Source organism: Mesoplodon bidens, assembly GCF_964165515.1.
Source record: "Mesoplodon bidens genome assembly, chromosome: 16".
NCBI lineage: Eukaryota > Metazoa > Chordata > Mammalia > Artiodactyla > Ziphiidae > Mesoplodon > Mesoplodon bidens.
This window is the reverse complement of record NC_138173.1, coordinates 73,865,754-73,878,647: the sequence shown is the minus strand read 5'-3', so window position 1 is coordinate 73,878,647 and position 12,894 is coordinate 73,865,754. Positions and strand designations below refer to the sequence as shown.

The window sequence follows — 12,894 nt, the reverse complement described above, 5'->3', positions numbered from 1 at the left end:
TTTGCAGTGACCTCCTAACTGGCTTCCTTGGGTCCAGCCTGCCCCCCGCCTCACTCCTTCCCCACTCACCAGCCAGAGTGACCTGGGTAGGACAAACGTGAGATCACATCCGTTTCTGGTTCAGGCCATGGCTCTGTCCTTCTGTGGCTCTGTCAACAGAGACGCTCCGGCCCTGGTCACTTCCAGCCCTCAGGATGGACAGGAGCAGGCATGGGAAGGCGCGTTTCAGGAACCACAAGGCCAGGGTGGCTGGCGTGTAGACAGCGGGAGGGCGTGACCAGGGCCGGAGCAGGACTCCTGGAGGACCTGCCTTCTCCAGGACACCTTGCCCTCAGCACACAGGATCCGAGAAGAACTGAGAAGGGCAGAGAGGGATGCCTGAGCCGATGGGATGGCCCTGGTTAAGTGACCACCCTCCTTTGGTTTCATTGCAGGGGACCCCTGGGAAGCCGGGAGAGCCGGGCCCCAGAGGAGAAAGGGTAAGTGGGGCAGGGGGACTGTGTCCAAGGCTTTAGGAAGCAGCCTGGCCTGCGGAGCGGCTCCTGTGGTGGCCTCTCTGTTCTCTGTTCCCCCCGGAAATTTGTGAGCCCCCAGTGGGAGGCTTTTCCCGAGGTTGTAGTCAGTGATGTTGGCTTTTGTCATGGTTTTCTGGTTGTTATTTTAATCAGTAAAGTCATCGCAATTACAAATTCAAAGGCGAGCATGCCCAGACTTTGACAGATTTCCGTCTCTCCTCTCCGTGTGCGAACGCCTGTGTGTGACACGCTTGGAGCCCAAAGTGCCAGTTTGCCAGGAGCCAGATCTGTTCCTGGAGGTGACAAGGGAACAGATTTTCCCATAATGAATCGCCTTGGCGCTGCGCTCAGAAAGCCTTTCTTTACATTGCATTCCTCCAAAAAACAACAGGAAAGAAAAAAATCACTTTTCTTTTTTTTTTGGAAGAAACGCCGGTGAGGGGAGGGGGCATTCTCTCACCGCTGCCACCTGCTGCTCCCTCCAGAGAAATCAGACATCTCGTCTGCCCAGGGTCCTGCGCTTGGTCAGCCGTCACACCGTCCCACTGTTGCCCAACATGGACGGCACGCCACCCCACTCCAACCCTCCGTTTGTTTTCCGTGGTCCTGCAAAGAATTTCTCTTTGCTTTCCTTGCAAGTTGGATGAGTGAGGACCTGGCTTTGCCTGCAGGCCAGAGCAAAATGGAAGCAGAGAGCGTCAGGACTTCTCACCCCCACAGATCTCTCTCCCTCCTCCCTTCCCAGTGACTTTCATTCCCATGGCTGCTGGTTCCTGAGTGTGGAGCCAGGGGAGGGGCCGTAGCTGGGAAGGCACTGAGGGTCTTGCCACCCAGCAGCTGGCCAGCTGGCCCCCGGGAGCTGCTGCGTTGTGGGGTGTGGCTGGAGTTTGGGTTGGGAGCAGGGGAATTCAGACGCCGAGTATGTATCTTCTGGATACCAAATCAGTACATGGAATCTTCTCGAATATCGAGTCAGTAATGGCGAGTTGCCTTCCCCGGTTAAGTTGCCTTCCCCTGTTTTGTGGAATGTTGCCAGATAGCAGTCAGGTCCCCCATGCCTTGGACTCCAGAGACCATTTGAAATGTGGGACAAGTCCTCTCACGGCAAAGGGATGTTGAGACGTTTAAAGAATAGGAAATGCCGTACCACAGGCCTTGGCGTTGAGGTGCACAAAGCACCAGGACTCTCCTAGACCCCTAAACTTGAGATCACCCACGGATGGCCATGTCCCCATGAAATGCATCACCTTCGAGAAATTTAGGTGACCCCCTCAAATCTGGGTAGATGCCTTTTTAAATTCACTGCTCTTTCTGTTATTGTTGAAAAAGCAATACAGACACGTAGTTAAACAATACAAATTGCAGGAAAGTGGCTGCAGTGAAGGCTAGCTGCCCGTCCACCAGGCCCTCTGGTCCCCGTCCCCTCCCCAGCTCGGTCGCTGTACACGTCCTCAGTATCTTGCACTAGTCCGTGTGCGCAGAACCACGTGGGGTGTGCGTGTCAACATGCATATTACTAGATCCCCTGCAACATATCAGACTTTTTCCACCGTTTTGCTCTTTTCGTTTTTCATTTTTCATGCGTGTATGCGGCAGATGGTCTCATAACTGCACCGTCTTCCTTTTCCGTGGCTCTAGGTCACGCCCATAGCCATGTCCCATGTCTGTTTACCATCTGTGGCTCATCTTTTTCTTGCGGTTTCCCCCCCTCTGCTGCCTCCAAGCGGTGGAGTTTTTACACCCTGAGGCTGTTAGCGTGGCCGCCGTATTTTCAGACTCTCCGACAACTGAGGCTGGCTGGTCAGACACCCTGTAGCAGATAGGGCAGAGGACTGGACCGTCCCGTGGTTGCCGTGGCTCCCAGATCATTGATCCAGGACTTCAGTCCTTGGGCCAGCAATGGGGAGAAAGGGGTCCCGGGCAGTGTCATCCTCTGCAGGCCCCCTAGGGCTGAGAGGAGGGGCAGATTCCCTGTGGGTGAGACACCTCTGGCTGACGAGTGCCACCATCCCTCCAGCTGACGGAAACAAAACTGGGCCTGAAGTGGGCCAGAAGCTCCGGCAGTCGGGCTCAGCGGCTGGCCTTCTCTAGCCAGGCAGGTGGAGCTGTGCTACTGGGACGGAGCACGGGATTGGGATTTGAAATCAGAGCTCATGTCTTGTCCTCATGCAGACATGGGCAGGTGGCTTTGTCTCTCTGGGCCCTCGTGCCCTGGTCTGTGCCATCAGACTTGAGTCATGGGCCTGCCAGGGCCGAGGTTTCCTCTCCACCACTGAGGAAGCAAAGGGCCGGCAGAGTCCCTTCTGTAGCCGCACGTCTTGTCCGGCCTGGGGGCACCGCCTAGGCCTCTGCTCACTGAAGCGCTTCTTTCCTCCCCTAGGGAGATCCTGGCATCAAAGGTGACAAAGGACCTCCCGGTGGGAAGGGCCAGCCTGGAGACCCTGGGATCCCAGGCCACAAAGGTCACACAGGCCTAATGGGCCCCCAGGGACTACCTGGGGAGAACGGGCCGGCCGGGCCGCCGGGGCCCCCGGGCCAGCCAGGATTTCCAGGACTGAGGGTAAGGATATTGGTGATGCCTCAAACTTGGGGCTCCTTGGGACTGAAGGGGAAGCCCGTGAGGTGTGTGGGCTTCAGAGGGACCAGGTTACAGATCCCAGTAACCTGCGTGACCTGGGGCAGGTTACTTCTCCTCTCCGAGCCTGTCCTTCCGCACCTGCCGAAAGGGGTGAGGAGAACCTCCCTCCCGACGGTCCGCCGTGATGGTTAAAGGAGGTAACGCCGCATGGCGTACGAAGGGCTCCAGGGTAGCGTCCGTCTCTCACAGTGTCCTGCATCCCCGAGGCTCCACTCCTCGGGCTGTCGCACGCTTCTGCCCCAGGACCTGGTGCAGCAGGCCACTGAGAAGATGCAGCCAGGTGTCAGTGACCAGAGCTTCCCGCGGGGACGGCTGGCTGTCCGTCCCGTGCCCGGCTCTGCCTCTCTCCTGTCTGCCTGTCTGGGGTACACGTCCTTCCCTTTGGGTCGAGCTTTTCCCCAATGTAAAAGGAAAGGCTTGTTTAGAGCAGTTTTTTTCTTTGAACATATTGTATTCCCGTGGCAGACCTCTTATTTTTCACAGACTTGTAGCATCGGCACACGCTGGCTGTAGAGAGATAAAGGCAGAGCTTGGTGGATGTGTCAGTGGGGGCTGGTTGCCAGGTCCCCGTGACCTCCCCACCCCACCTCTGCAGCCCGCGTGGCCCTCGGGGGACCCTCCAGTTCCTCAGAGCACAGGCTTACATGGTCTTCAGTGCCCCCGCCTGCTCTGAGGATCTGTGTCACTATCCCTGCCAGGGCGCCTGTGGCCAGCCTGAGCTTCCACCACCATGAAAGAGGCCAGGCAGCCAGATCCTGTCCCTCGGCCAAGTGTGGGTGCTGGCGGACTCAGTGGGCTTCCAGAAGCCCCCCACCCCTCCTCCGAGTCTTTGCCAAGTTCTCCTGCTGTGGGTAGCGGTGGACATTCTGGGACTAACCTAAAAGATTATTGGCCAGAAAGGCAAACAAGAGAATGAGTACACGGAGCCCATCTCACGCTGTGCCAGACACTGGGGCTGCGGAGATGAGCCCAGTACGGCCCCCAGCCTCGGGGGTGGACACCGCCCTGAAGGGCTCTGATGACGAGGGGGGAGCCCGGTGCAGCAGCAGGTCTGCTCGCGGATCCGTCTAAGAATCTCACGTCGCCGTGGGCGCCTGGAGGTGGCGCCCGCCTTCTCTGCCCCTTGACCCATTGGTTTCTGTGACCAGAGCAGGACAAGCCAGACCTGGGGACCAGAGCAGCCAAGTGACCAGTGGGAGGAAATCAAACACGATTTCACGCAGGAGGCAGCCTGTGAGCGGGTCCTGCAGGAAGATGGCACTTTGGCAGGGAGAGGCTCAGAGCAGACCTCCCAGGTCCAGAGCTGGGGAAGGGGTTTGTGCGGGGAGTTGGGGGAGCAGGGGCCCCAGAGAGAAGGGAGTCCAGGTCGCCGTACGTGACGGGGTAACGCCGCCTGCATGGCGGGGAGCGGGCAGCCAGCTCCAGGTGTAAAAGGGGTTGAACCAGGGAGCTGTGGTGTATGGGGCTGTGACCGTCGTGGCTTCCCGAGCTGTCGCAGGTCTCAGGAGGCAAGGGCTCCTGGGAGGATGAACAGCTCCACCTTCCCTCCCTCCTAGGGGGAGTCTCCATCCATGGACATCCTGCGGCGGTTCATCCAAGAAGAAGTGGAGAAGCAGCTGGAAAGTGAGTAGCTGGGCTTTTATCACAGCCGTGTAGGTCGGGTCCTGGGTGCTTTGAAGAGCCCCAGGAAGCAGTCCGTTCACTCATCCTTCAGGACTTCTGCAGCCTGGTTGGAAAAGGCAGCCTAAGAGCGGCTCCAGTAGCAATCAGGGTTGAGGCGCACCTGGCAGGCTCCAGCCAGCCTCATCTGGCACAGATCCCGCTCCAAGCTTCTCTTCGGGGCAGCTTGAATTGCCGCTGCTTGATTACCTCTAGGAAGCTCACCATCTACAGAACAAGCTTCTCATGATCCTTCATTTCTTCTGTGTGCTCAGTTGTTTGTGTAATGAGGAAGCAGCTTCGACAGGCCTGCGGTGGGTCTCTTAGTTAGAACTCACAGCCCAGGGAAGAGACAGAGACATAAACAGACAAGGCGGCTTCAGTACAGTGAGAAATTCCTGTGGTTTAATTTGGCACAGGGGCTGCTGAAGAGGATGGATGAAAGTAGCTAGGATGGCTCAGGGGGCGGACAGGTGAGGAAAGGCTTCCCGGAGGAGGGGCCATGTGAGCTGAAAGCGGGGACAAGACCCCAGGCCTTTGGGACAGCATGTGCAGAGACCCCGAGGGGAGCCTCAACACACAGTGCTTTCAAGGAACTAGAATCCTTTGAATCCTACTGCACTGGATTTACTGTGAAATCCCAGTCTTGCATGAGCCCCATACACAGCAGGTGCTCAGGAAGGGAGAGAGGTGGGAAGGTAATAGTAATAACACCAGCATGCAGGGCCGGCCCTATGTCGGGTGGAGTCCTTAGCACTCAACACATGTTAACGCATGGAAGCCTCGGTGAGCCTGTGAGGCATGTATGATTGTTAGGATCAGAGATGCTAAGGAACTTAACCGAGGCCGAAGAGCTGGTAAGTGTCTGACCGGGGTTTGCACGCAGGCAACCGAGCTGCAGAATCCAGGCTCTTAACCGTCACGTTCTCTCGACCAGTGACCGTGCCCACTGCCCTATGTGTGGGAACCTGTTAGGGGAAGAAAGTCACAGAGAACTCTGTAGTAAGGAAGATCGGACACCCACTGCTGTTCCCAGGCACGGATGGACAAACGGGAAGGACGTGTTTATTCATGTGGTGGTGTCTCAGACAGTTATTCTGCACCTGGCACATGCCAGACTCTAAATGGGGTAGGGGACTCAGCACTGAACAAGATGACCCTCTTCCCTGCCCTCTTGGGGGGTCCAGGTGAGCATGGTCTGTCTCCCTACGCAGGAGAACCAAAGACGATTCCCCGGAGTGGACGGCACAGAGCTGGGGTTGGTGGAAAGGAAACCAAAGGCTGGAATGGTGACTCCCACCTGGTGGGGTGGGTCCTGAGGGCCCCCGTGTGGCCATCCCCACGTTCTGCTTTCCGGGGGTTGGATTTATCGGTGACAGGAAAGGCCTCCGCCCGTGAGGAGTTTCCAGCCCTTGGGCAGAGACAAGCCCTGTTTTGAACTAGTTTTACTGGAGCGTCTGCTGGGCCGAGTCCTTTCTTCCACATAATCTTTTGAGGAGGAAACATCAGCTCCACTTTCAAGATGAGAGAATCAAGGCTCAGAGAAGTGAAGCGTGAGGCCGGGTCTCAGCGCTAGAGCACACCCCTCCCGCTTCCTGGCATGAGACGAGGGGGAGGGGCTGCCGTGGGAAGCCCCCGCAGTGGGCTGTCAGAAGACCCCCAACTCTGCCTTGGTTCTGCCACTAAGGTACCAGGAGGGTGTCAACATGCCTCTCTGGGCTGGGTCACACCACCTGCAAGATGAAGGGCTTGGCCTGATTGTCTGGACCGTACGGCCAACAAAGCAGAAGCCCTTGCTGGCCCTCGGGTGGGCTCTGTATGCCCCGTGCAGAAGAGGGGCGTGGCGGCCGGCAGTTGGACCTCTGGGAATTTTGAATCAATTCTGTAATCTTCACGGTTCAGACGCCTAAGGATCATTAGTGATATCATACCCAGCCCTTCATTTATAGATGAGGAATTCAACGCTTAGAGAGGAGAAGTCCCTAAGCTGCTCTGTGTAAGCCACTTAAATCCCACCCACCCCCACCGGCCTCAGTTTCCCCAAACTGACAATTACAACAACAACTGCTGCTGCTGCTGCTGCCATTACTGCCATCAGTGCCACCTCGATCACAGCAGTGATGTCCACGCAGCACTTAGCTTGTTCCAGGAGCACTTTCAATGCCTTGTCCCATCTGCCCCATCCTCACACCAACCCAGTGGGGTAGCGGTTATTTCATTGCATCCATTTTGCAGAAGAGGCAGCGAAGGCTAAGAGAGGTCAAGTAGCTCGCCCAGGGCCACGCAGCCGGCAGTGGCTGCTTTGGGACCCCAGCCAGGCCGCCTGGCTCCAGAGGCCATGGCTGTATGTACAGGTGCCGTGCAGTGTGCTCTTGATGTAGTTTCTCTTGCTCTTGTTGTGCAGCTGTTACTGTCTCCCCAGGGCTGAGCTTGGCAGTGAGCTGCCATCCTGTCTTTGGTCCTTTATCCCTCCTTCATGAAATGTCTCTCTGTTTTTCCTACTCCACAGCCAGACTCGCCTACCTCCTGGCCCAGATGCCCTCAGCGCACACCAAGCCCTCTCAAGGCAGACCCGGGCCCCCAGGGCCCCCTGGAAAAGATGGGCTTCCAGGTCGGGCAGGCCCCATGGGAGAGCCAGGACGGCCTGGGCAGGGGGGTCTGGAGGGACCCTCTGGGCCCATAGGTCCCAAAGGTGAGTGAGGACCCAGGAAGATGTGCTTTGTACACGACACGAGGGCTGAGAAGGAACCAGGGCATGCGTGCCACTGAATATGCATGATTCAGCCTGTTCTTCTCCCCTGCAGCCTGCCAGCACCCTGCATTGTGGCATCATGTAATTTCTTCATATGCAGAAGAGGGTTTCATACTTGATGTTTTTGCAAAATGATGCTTCTGCCAGGAGGATTGATTCTGTTTCCTCCTACTGTCTTTTCTCTCTCCATCTCCACTGCTTGAGTTCCAAGGAGTAGCACAAAATGCCCTTTTTCCCCTTTCGAGTTGGGAAGTCAGTGAGGAATAAGACATTTAAGCTCCAGGCAAATGGGCATTCAACACCAGCTTTACATGTGAATAAAGTGGTTTGAGCTAAAGCTGGACGTGGCTGCCCACTCTCCTGCTCTCAGAGAGCTGCCTGACCTGGACGCAGCTGCTGCCGGCAACAGGGGGTCTCTCCTTCAAGGGGCAGCGCCTGCCCCACTTAACACAGCGCACTGTGGAAGCAGGTCGGAAGGCGCTCTCTTTGCAGGCAGACAGATGTGAAAGGGCAGGAAAGGACATGAGCCCAAACTCACTAACCTGATCATTCATCCTTTCTCTCTGGCAAGGAATAAGCATGAGGTGGGGAAGAAGCGGTGCTGTGATCTCAGCTGGCACTTGGTGACTGAGGTGGGGGGAATGCATGCCCCAACATCTTCCTCTTTCAATATTCCATTCCTTAATTCCTTTTTTTTTTGGTTGCTGCAAGGTTTGCGGGATCTTAGTTCCCCGACCAGGGATTGAACCCACGCCCTAGGCAGTGAAAGCTCGGAGTCCTAGCCACTGGACCACCAGGGAATTCCCTCCTAATTCTTTATTCATTGATTTATTCCTTGTAATGTTTCTCCTACTGAACTTTTTGTTAAGTTTGTGTCCATGTCCTACTTCTTTTGGTTCGTAAAACAAAATACATGAAATCAATGTCAACAAGAAAACATAAAGCACAGGAAACATCAGACTAGACAAAAGACTGACCAAATGTAGTAATCATAACAATAAATAAGAATGGCCTAAAATCTCCATGAACTGGCAAAATTTCAATTTGGATTATAAAAGAAAATATCATATGTTGCATACAGGAAATATTCTGGAAGCAACATAGCAAAACAAAAAGGAATGATGAAAAAAGAGTTGAGAGAGACAGTTTAATCCAGTTTGTGTAGAATTAACCCAAATATAATCTCAAATATCCTCCCAGGGGAATGGACCCTCTGTCTGCTGAACATCTCTTAGGATTTTAAACTCCTGTGATTATTAGGACTTAATCTGATTCTGCTTCACACTAGAATGTTCTTTGTGCCCTGCTTCATCTGCCTTACTAGAATTCAAGCTTCTTGAGAGTAGAACTGCGTCTTATGTACATGCAGGTTTGTTTATCACCCAGCTCCTCCTTGATAAAGGTTCACGTAAAATGCTTTTAGAACATGGTGAAGACTAGGCATATGTGAGTGGACGTGTGTGGGAATATGTGTTTGTACACAAAAGAGTGGGTGTGAACGTTTGGGTGCCTGTGTTGGATGGGTTTATCAGTGTCTGCATATTTTTGATAATATATGTGCGAATGTACATATGTGTATATGTAATTGGGTAGTTACGCACTTGAGTGAATGTTTACGTGTATATATGTGTATTTGAGCAAGTGTTTGGAGGGAGTGTCCAGTTATTTTGGGGTTCACATGGGCGTCTTTCTGAATGCAAGTGTGTGCTTGAGTGTGGGTGTGAGTGTGTGGACGGGAGCTAGGGGTGCAAGTGTGTGCTTGAGTATGCGTTTGTGTGGACGGGAGCTAGAGGTGCGAGTGTATGCTTGAGTGTGTGTGAACGGGAGCTAGGGGTGCGAGTGTGTGCTTGAGTGTGAGTGAGTGTGTGAACGGGAGCTAGGGGTGTGAGTGTGTGCTTGAGTGGGTGTGAGTGTGTGGACGGGAGCTAAGGGTGCGAGTGTGTGCTTGAGTGGGTGTGAGTGTGAACGGGAGCTAGGGGTGCGAGTGTGTGCTTGAGTGTGTGTGAACGGGAGCTAGGGGTGCGAGTGTGTGCTTGAGTGTGCGTGTGAGTGTGTGGATGGGAGCTAGGGGTGCGAGTGTGTGCTTGAGTGTGAACAGGAGCTAGGGGTGCAGTGTGTGCTTGAGTGTGCATGTGAGTGAACGGAAGCTAGGGGTGCGAGTGTGTGCTTGAGTGGGTGTGAGGGTGTGAACGGGAGCTGGGGTGCGAGTGTGTGCTTGAGTGGGTGTGAGGGTGTGAACGGGAGCTAGGGGTGCGAGTGTGTGCTTGAGTATGCGTGTGAGTGTATGGATGGGAGCTAGGGGTGCGAGTGTGAGGGGCGTGTGAGCCGTGGAAAGCACACCAGCAGTGCTTGCCCTGCCCCCCACGTGGTGGGGCTCCCTCTCTCTGCCACCGTCCTGGTCTCTACCATCAAAGATGCATGTTTCTCTCACCAGGTGAGCGAGGAGCCAGAGGTGACCCAGGTGAACCTGGAGTTGGCCTCCGAGGCGAGGTGGGACCCGCCGGGATCCCAGGTAGGAGCGGGCGCTGGACTCTCAGGTGGGGGGGCCCCGCCAGCCGGGAGTGGGCCGCACGGGGCAGCCCTCCCACCTGCATCGCCAGGGGCCTTGGGAGCGGCTGGGAGAAAGGGCTGGCTTAACTACTGACGAGGCGGAACCCAGATTTGTTTCATTACATCTTTCTAAAACGTCAGCTTCTTGGCTTACTGTGCAAACTGGAGTGTACCCCATGAGTTCTTGAGGTGTATCCCGTGAATTAAAAGTCCTGTGAAATGGTCCTGAAGAAAACTGATTTGGCCTTGAATAAGTCAGGACAGTGCTGGAACCGTGCTTCTCTTTCAGACATTCCTAGTACAAATTAACTTCTTTGGTGCAGTGCTAAGGGACCTTGCATAAAAAAATAATGTTTATTTCAGTTAAACCAACATTTTCCAAACTCACTTGAATGTAGGATGCTTTTTCTTTCACTATGTAATTTCATACCCTGTTACTATTCTCAGAACACATTTTGGAGAATGCTGGCCACGTGGCAGGGTGGCCAGCTGTCCTGGCCTTTCTGGGGCTATGGGGTTCCTGGGACATGGCCCTTTGAGTTTTAAAACCTGGACAAGCTGGCCACCCTATCTAATGGCTGTATGGGACTAACTCTAGAACACAGCAGTATCGCATTCCGAGATGAGGTGTGGAAGAACTCAGACTGAACTGTTATCAAACTCCACCTCACTGAGGCTTCTATTTTTATTTAATTGTACTTTATATGATTCCCCGTAGTCATTTCTGAATAGTAGGCCTGCAGGTCATTTTATTTTTAGTACTTTTATCTTCTTGATTTTCCAAATTTCCTTGGTGGAAATGTATTGTTATTCTCATGAGAGAAAATAACTAGACATACATTACACATATTTGTGATAGCTTGCCTACTTTTCAATAGCTTAAAATATTTTTTTTTTTTTTTTTTTTTTTTGCTGTACGCGGGCCTCTCACTGCTGTGGCCTCTCCCGTTGCGGAGCACAGGCTCCGGACACACAGGCTCCACGGCCATGGCTCGCGGGCCCAGCCGCTGCGCGGCATGTGGGATCTTCCGGGATAGGGGCACGAACCCGTGTCCCCTGCATCGGCAGGCGGACTCTCAACCACTGCGCCACCAGGGAAGCCCTATAGCTTAAAATATTAAGAATATTTTAAAAATAAGGCAATTCCAAATAAAGATTACAAGGCCGAACAGAAAGCATTGTGATGGGGGAGATAATTGCACCAACATGAGGCTGAGATACTGACTAGATTTCAGTGGTTCCCACCTGAAGGAATGAACAATACTGCTGGCTCAAAACTCAGTCGAGACAGGAACACAATAGATTAAATAACTGCTACTAAAGCATGAACAGAATTCATGCAACGTCCAAAGGCCATTTAAAGGGAAAAGTTTACTTTTTGTTTATCTTATGGAGGGACTCAGATTTTCTAACAAGGTGAAGAATATCACTGTTAAGGTTATAACTACAACACTTAGCACTGAGCTTCCCAGTTGCCAAAGCAAAAAGGGAGATTGATTACATATGATATTATGATGCTTAATAAATGGAGGCATAGAAGTTTGTTTTAAGTAAACAACCTAAATGGGAAAAGAATTTGAAAAAGGATACACATATATGTATAACTGAATCACTTTGCTCTCTACCTGAAACTCACACAACATTGTTAATCAACTGTACTCCAATATAAAATTAAAAGTTAAAGAAAAAAAAAGATTTAACCAACAAAACAAGAAAGTTTGTCTCAGGTAGTATTTTCTGGATCTAAATTTTGGGCTGTCAGTTACTTACTTCCTACTTACATTGTCTTTGACTCGATTTGCAGAGTAGTTTAATGTAGTCCATGTGTGTGGTTCAAATTTATCATATAGATAAAGCCTAGAAGCTACAGAATAAATGGGACCATTTAGATATTGGCTAATGGAATGTGACTAGGTATTTCCAAGGATACATGAATTGTGACTGACGGTTAATGGTGAGGACTTGGTGTCCCAACTCAGATGCATCTCCTAGAACCAGACACAGACGGTCTGGTTTCTCTTTTCCTTGTAACAGAGGATGTGTTCCCTACCTGGCCTCCATCTCCCCTTGTTTATTTCTCTCCTATGGCACCCTGATTACTGTCCTAGTCCAAACCGTTAAGGCAACCCTTTTCCTGCAAAGCAAGGTGTCCACATTTCCTGCTACCTAGTGTCCATGTGGACCATTCTAATCTCTCCAGGCAGGGCGCCCAAACCATGGGGTGTTCTGAGGTTGTTGAGTCTTCAGTTCATACTGAATGGAAGTAGCGAGATCAGGGCTCATTTGCTCCAGAACGAACTTGAACCACCTTCTGTTTCTTTTGCTCCTTGGGCCAGGTCAACCCGGGGAACCTGGCTACGCTAAAGATGGGCTCCCCGGGGGTCCCGGTCCTCAAGGGGAGACAGGACCAGCTGGACACCCTGGCCCCCCAGGACCCCCCGGCCCCCCTGGCCAGTGTGACCCCTCCCAGTGTGCCTACTTCGCCAGCCTCGCTGCTGCTCGACCTGGTAATGTGAAGGGCCCCTAGAAGAGTCCCGAATGCCAGGAGACGGCGGTGGATTTCTGAAACTTGAACGCAGAGCCCGATGGGAAGCAGAGGTCTTGAGACATTTCAGCCTTGTGTTTTTTTTCTTTCTTTCTTTTATCATTTGTTTTTGTCTTATTTTCTTGAGAGACCTCAACATTATTAAAACCAACAGATGCTGCCGGTCGGTCAGATTATTATTATTATTATTGTTGTTGTTAATTATTATTATTATTTCATATGGTAATGCTTTTCG

The 12,894-nt window shown here is 52.8% G+C and overlaps 1 protein-coding gene across 1 annotated transcript in view; it reads left to right on the top strand.

The window, feature by feature from the left end:
• The window catches only part of COL22A1 (collagen type XXII alpha 1 chain), a gene marked incomplete at both ends in the record, with an annotated part of 241,676 nt that extends 229,035 nt beyond the window's left edge, over positions 1 to 12,641 (top strand). The window contains 6 exons of the mRNA XM_081258732.1: positions 435 to 479; positions 2,896 to 3,075; positions 4,710 to 4,776; positions 7,322 to 7,504; positions 9,999 to 10,076; positions 12,451 to 12,641. Of these exons, the coding sequence (XP_081114858.1) occupies positions 435 to 479; positions 2,896 to 3,075; positions 4,710 to 4,776; positions 7,322 to 7,504; positions 9,999 to 10,076; positions 12,451 to 12,641 (744 nt within the window). The remainder of the gene's footprint in view (positions 1 to 434; positions 480 to 2,895; positions 3,076 to 4,709; positions 4,777 to 7,321; positions 7,505 to 9,998; positions 10,077 to 12,450) is intronic.
• Positions 12,642 to 12,894: the final 253 nt, after the last annotated feature.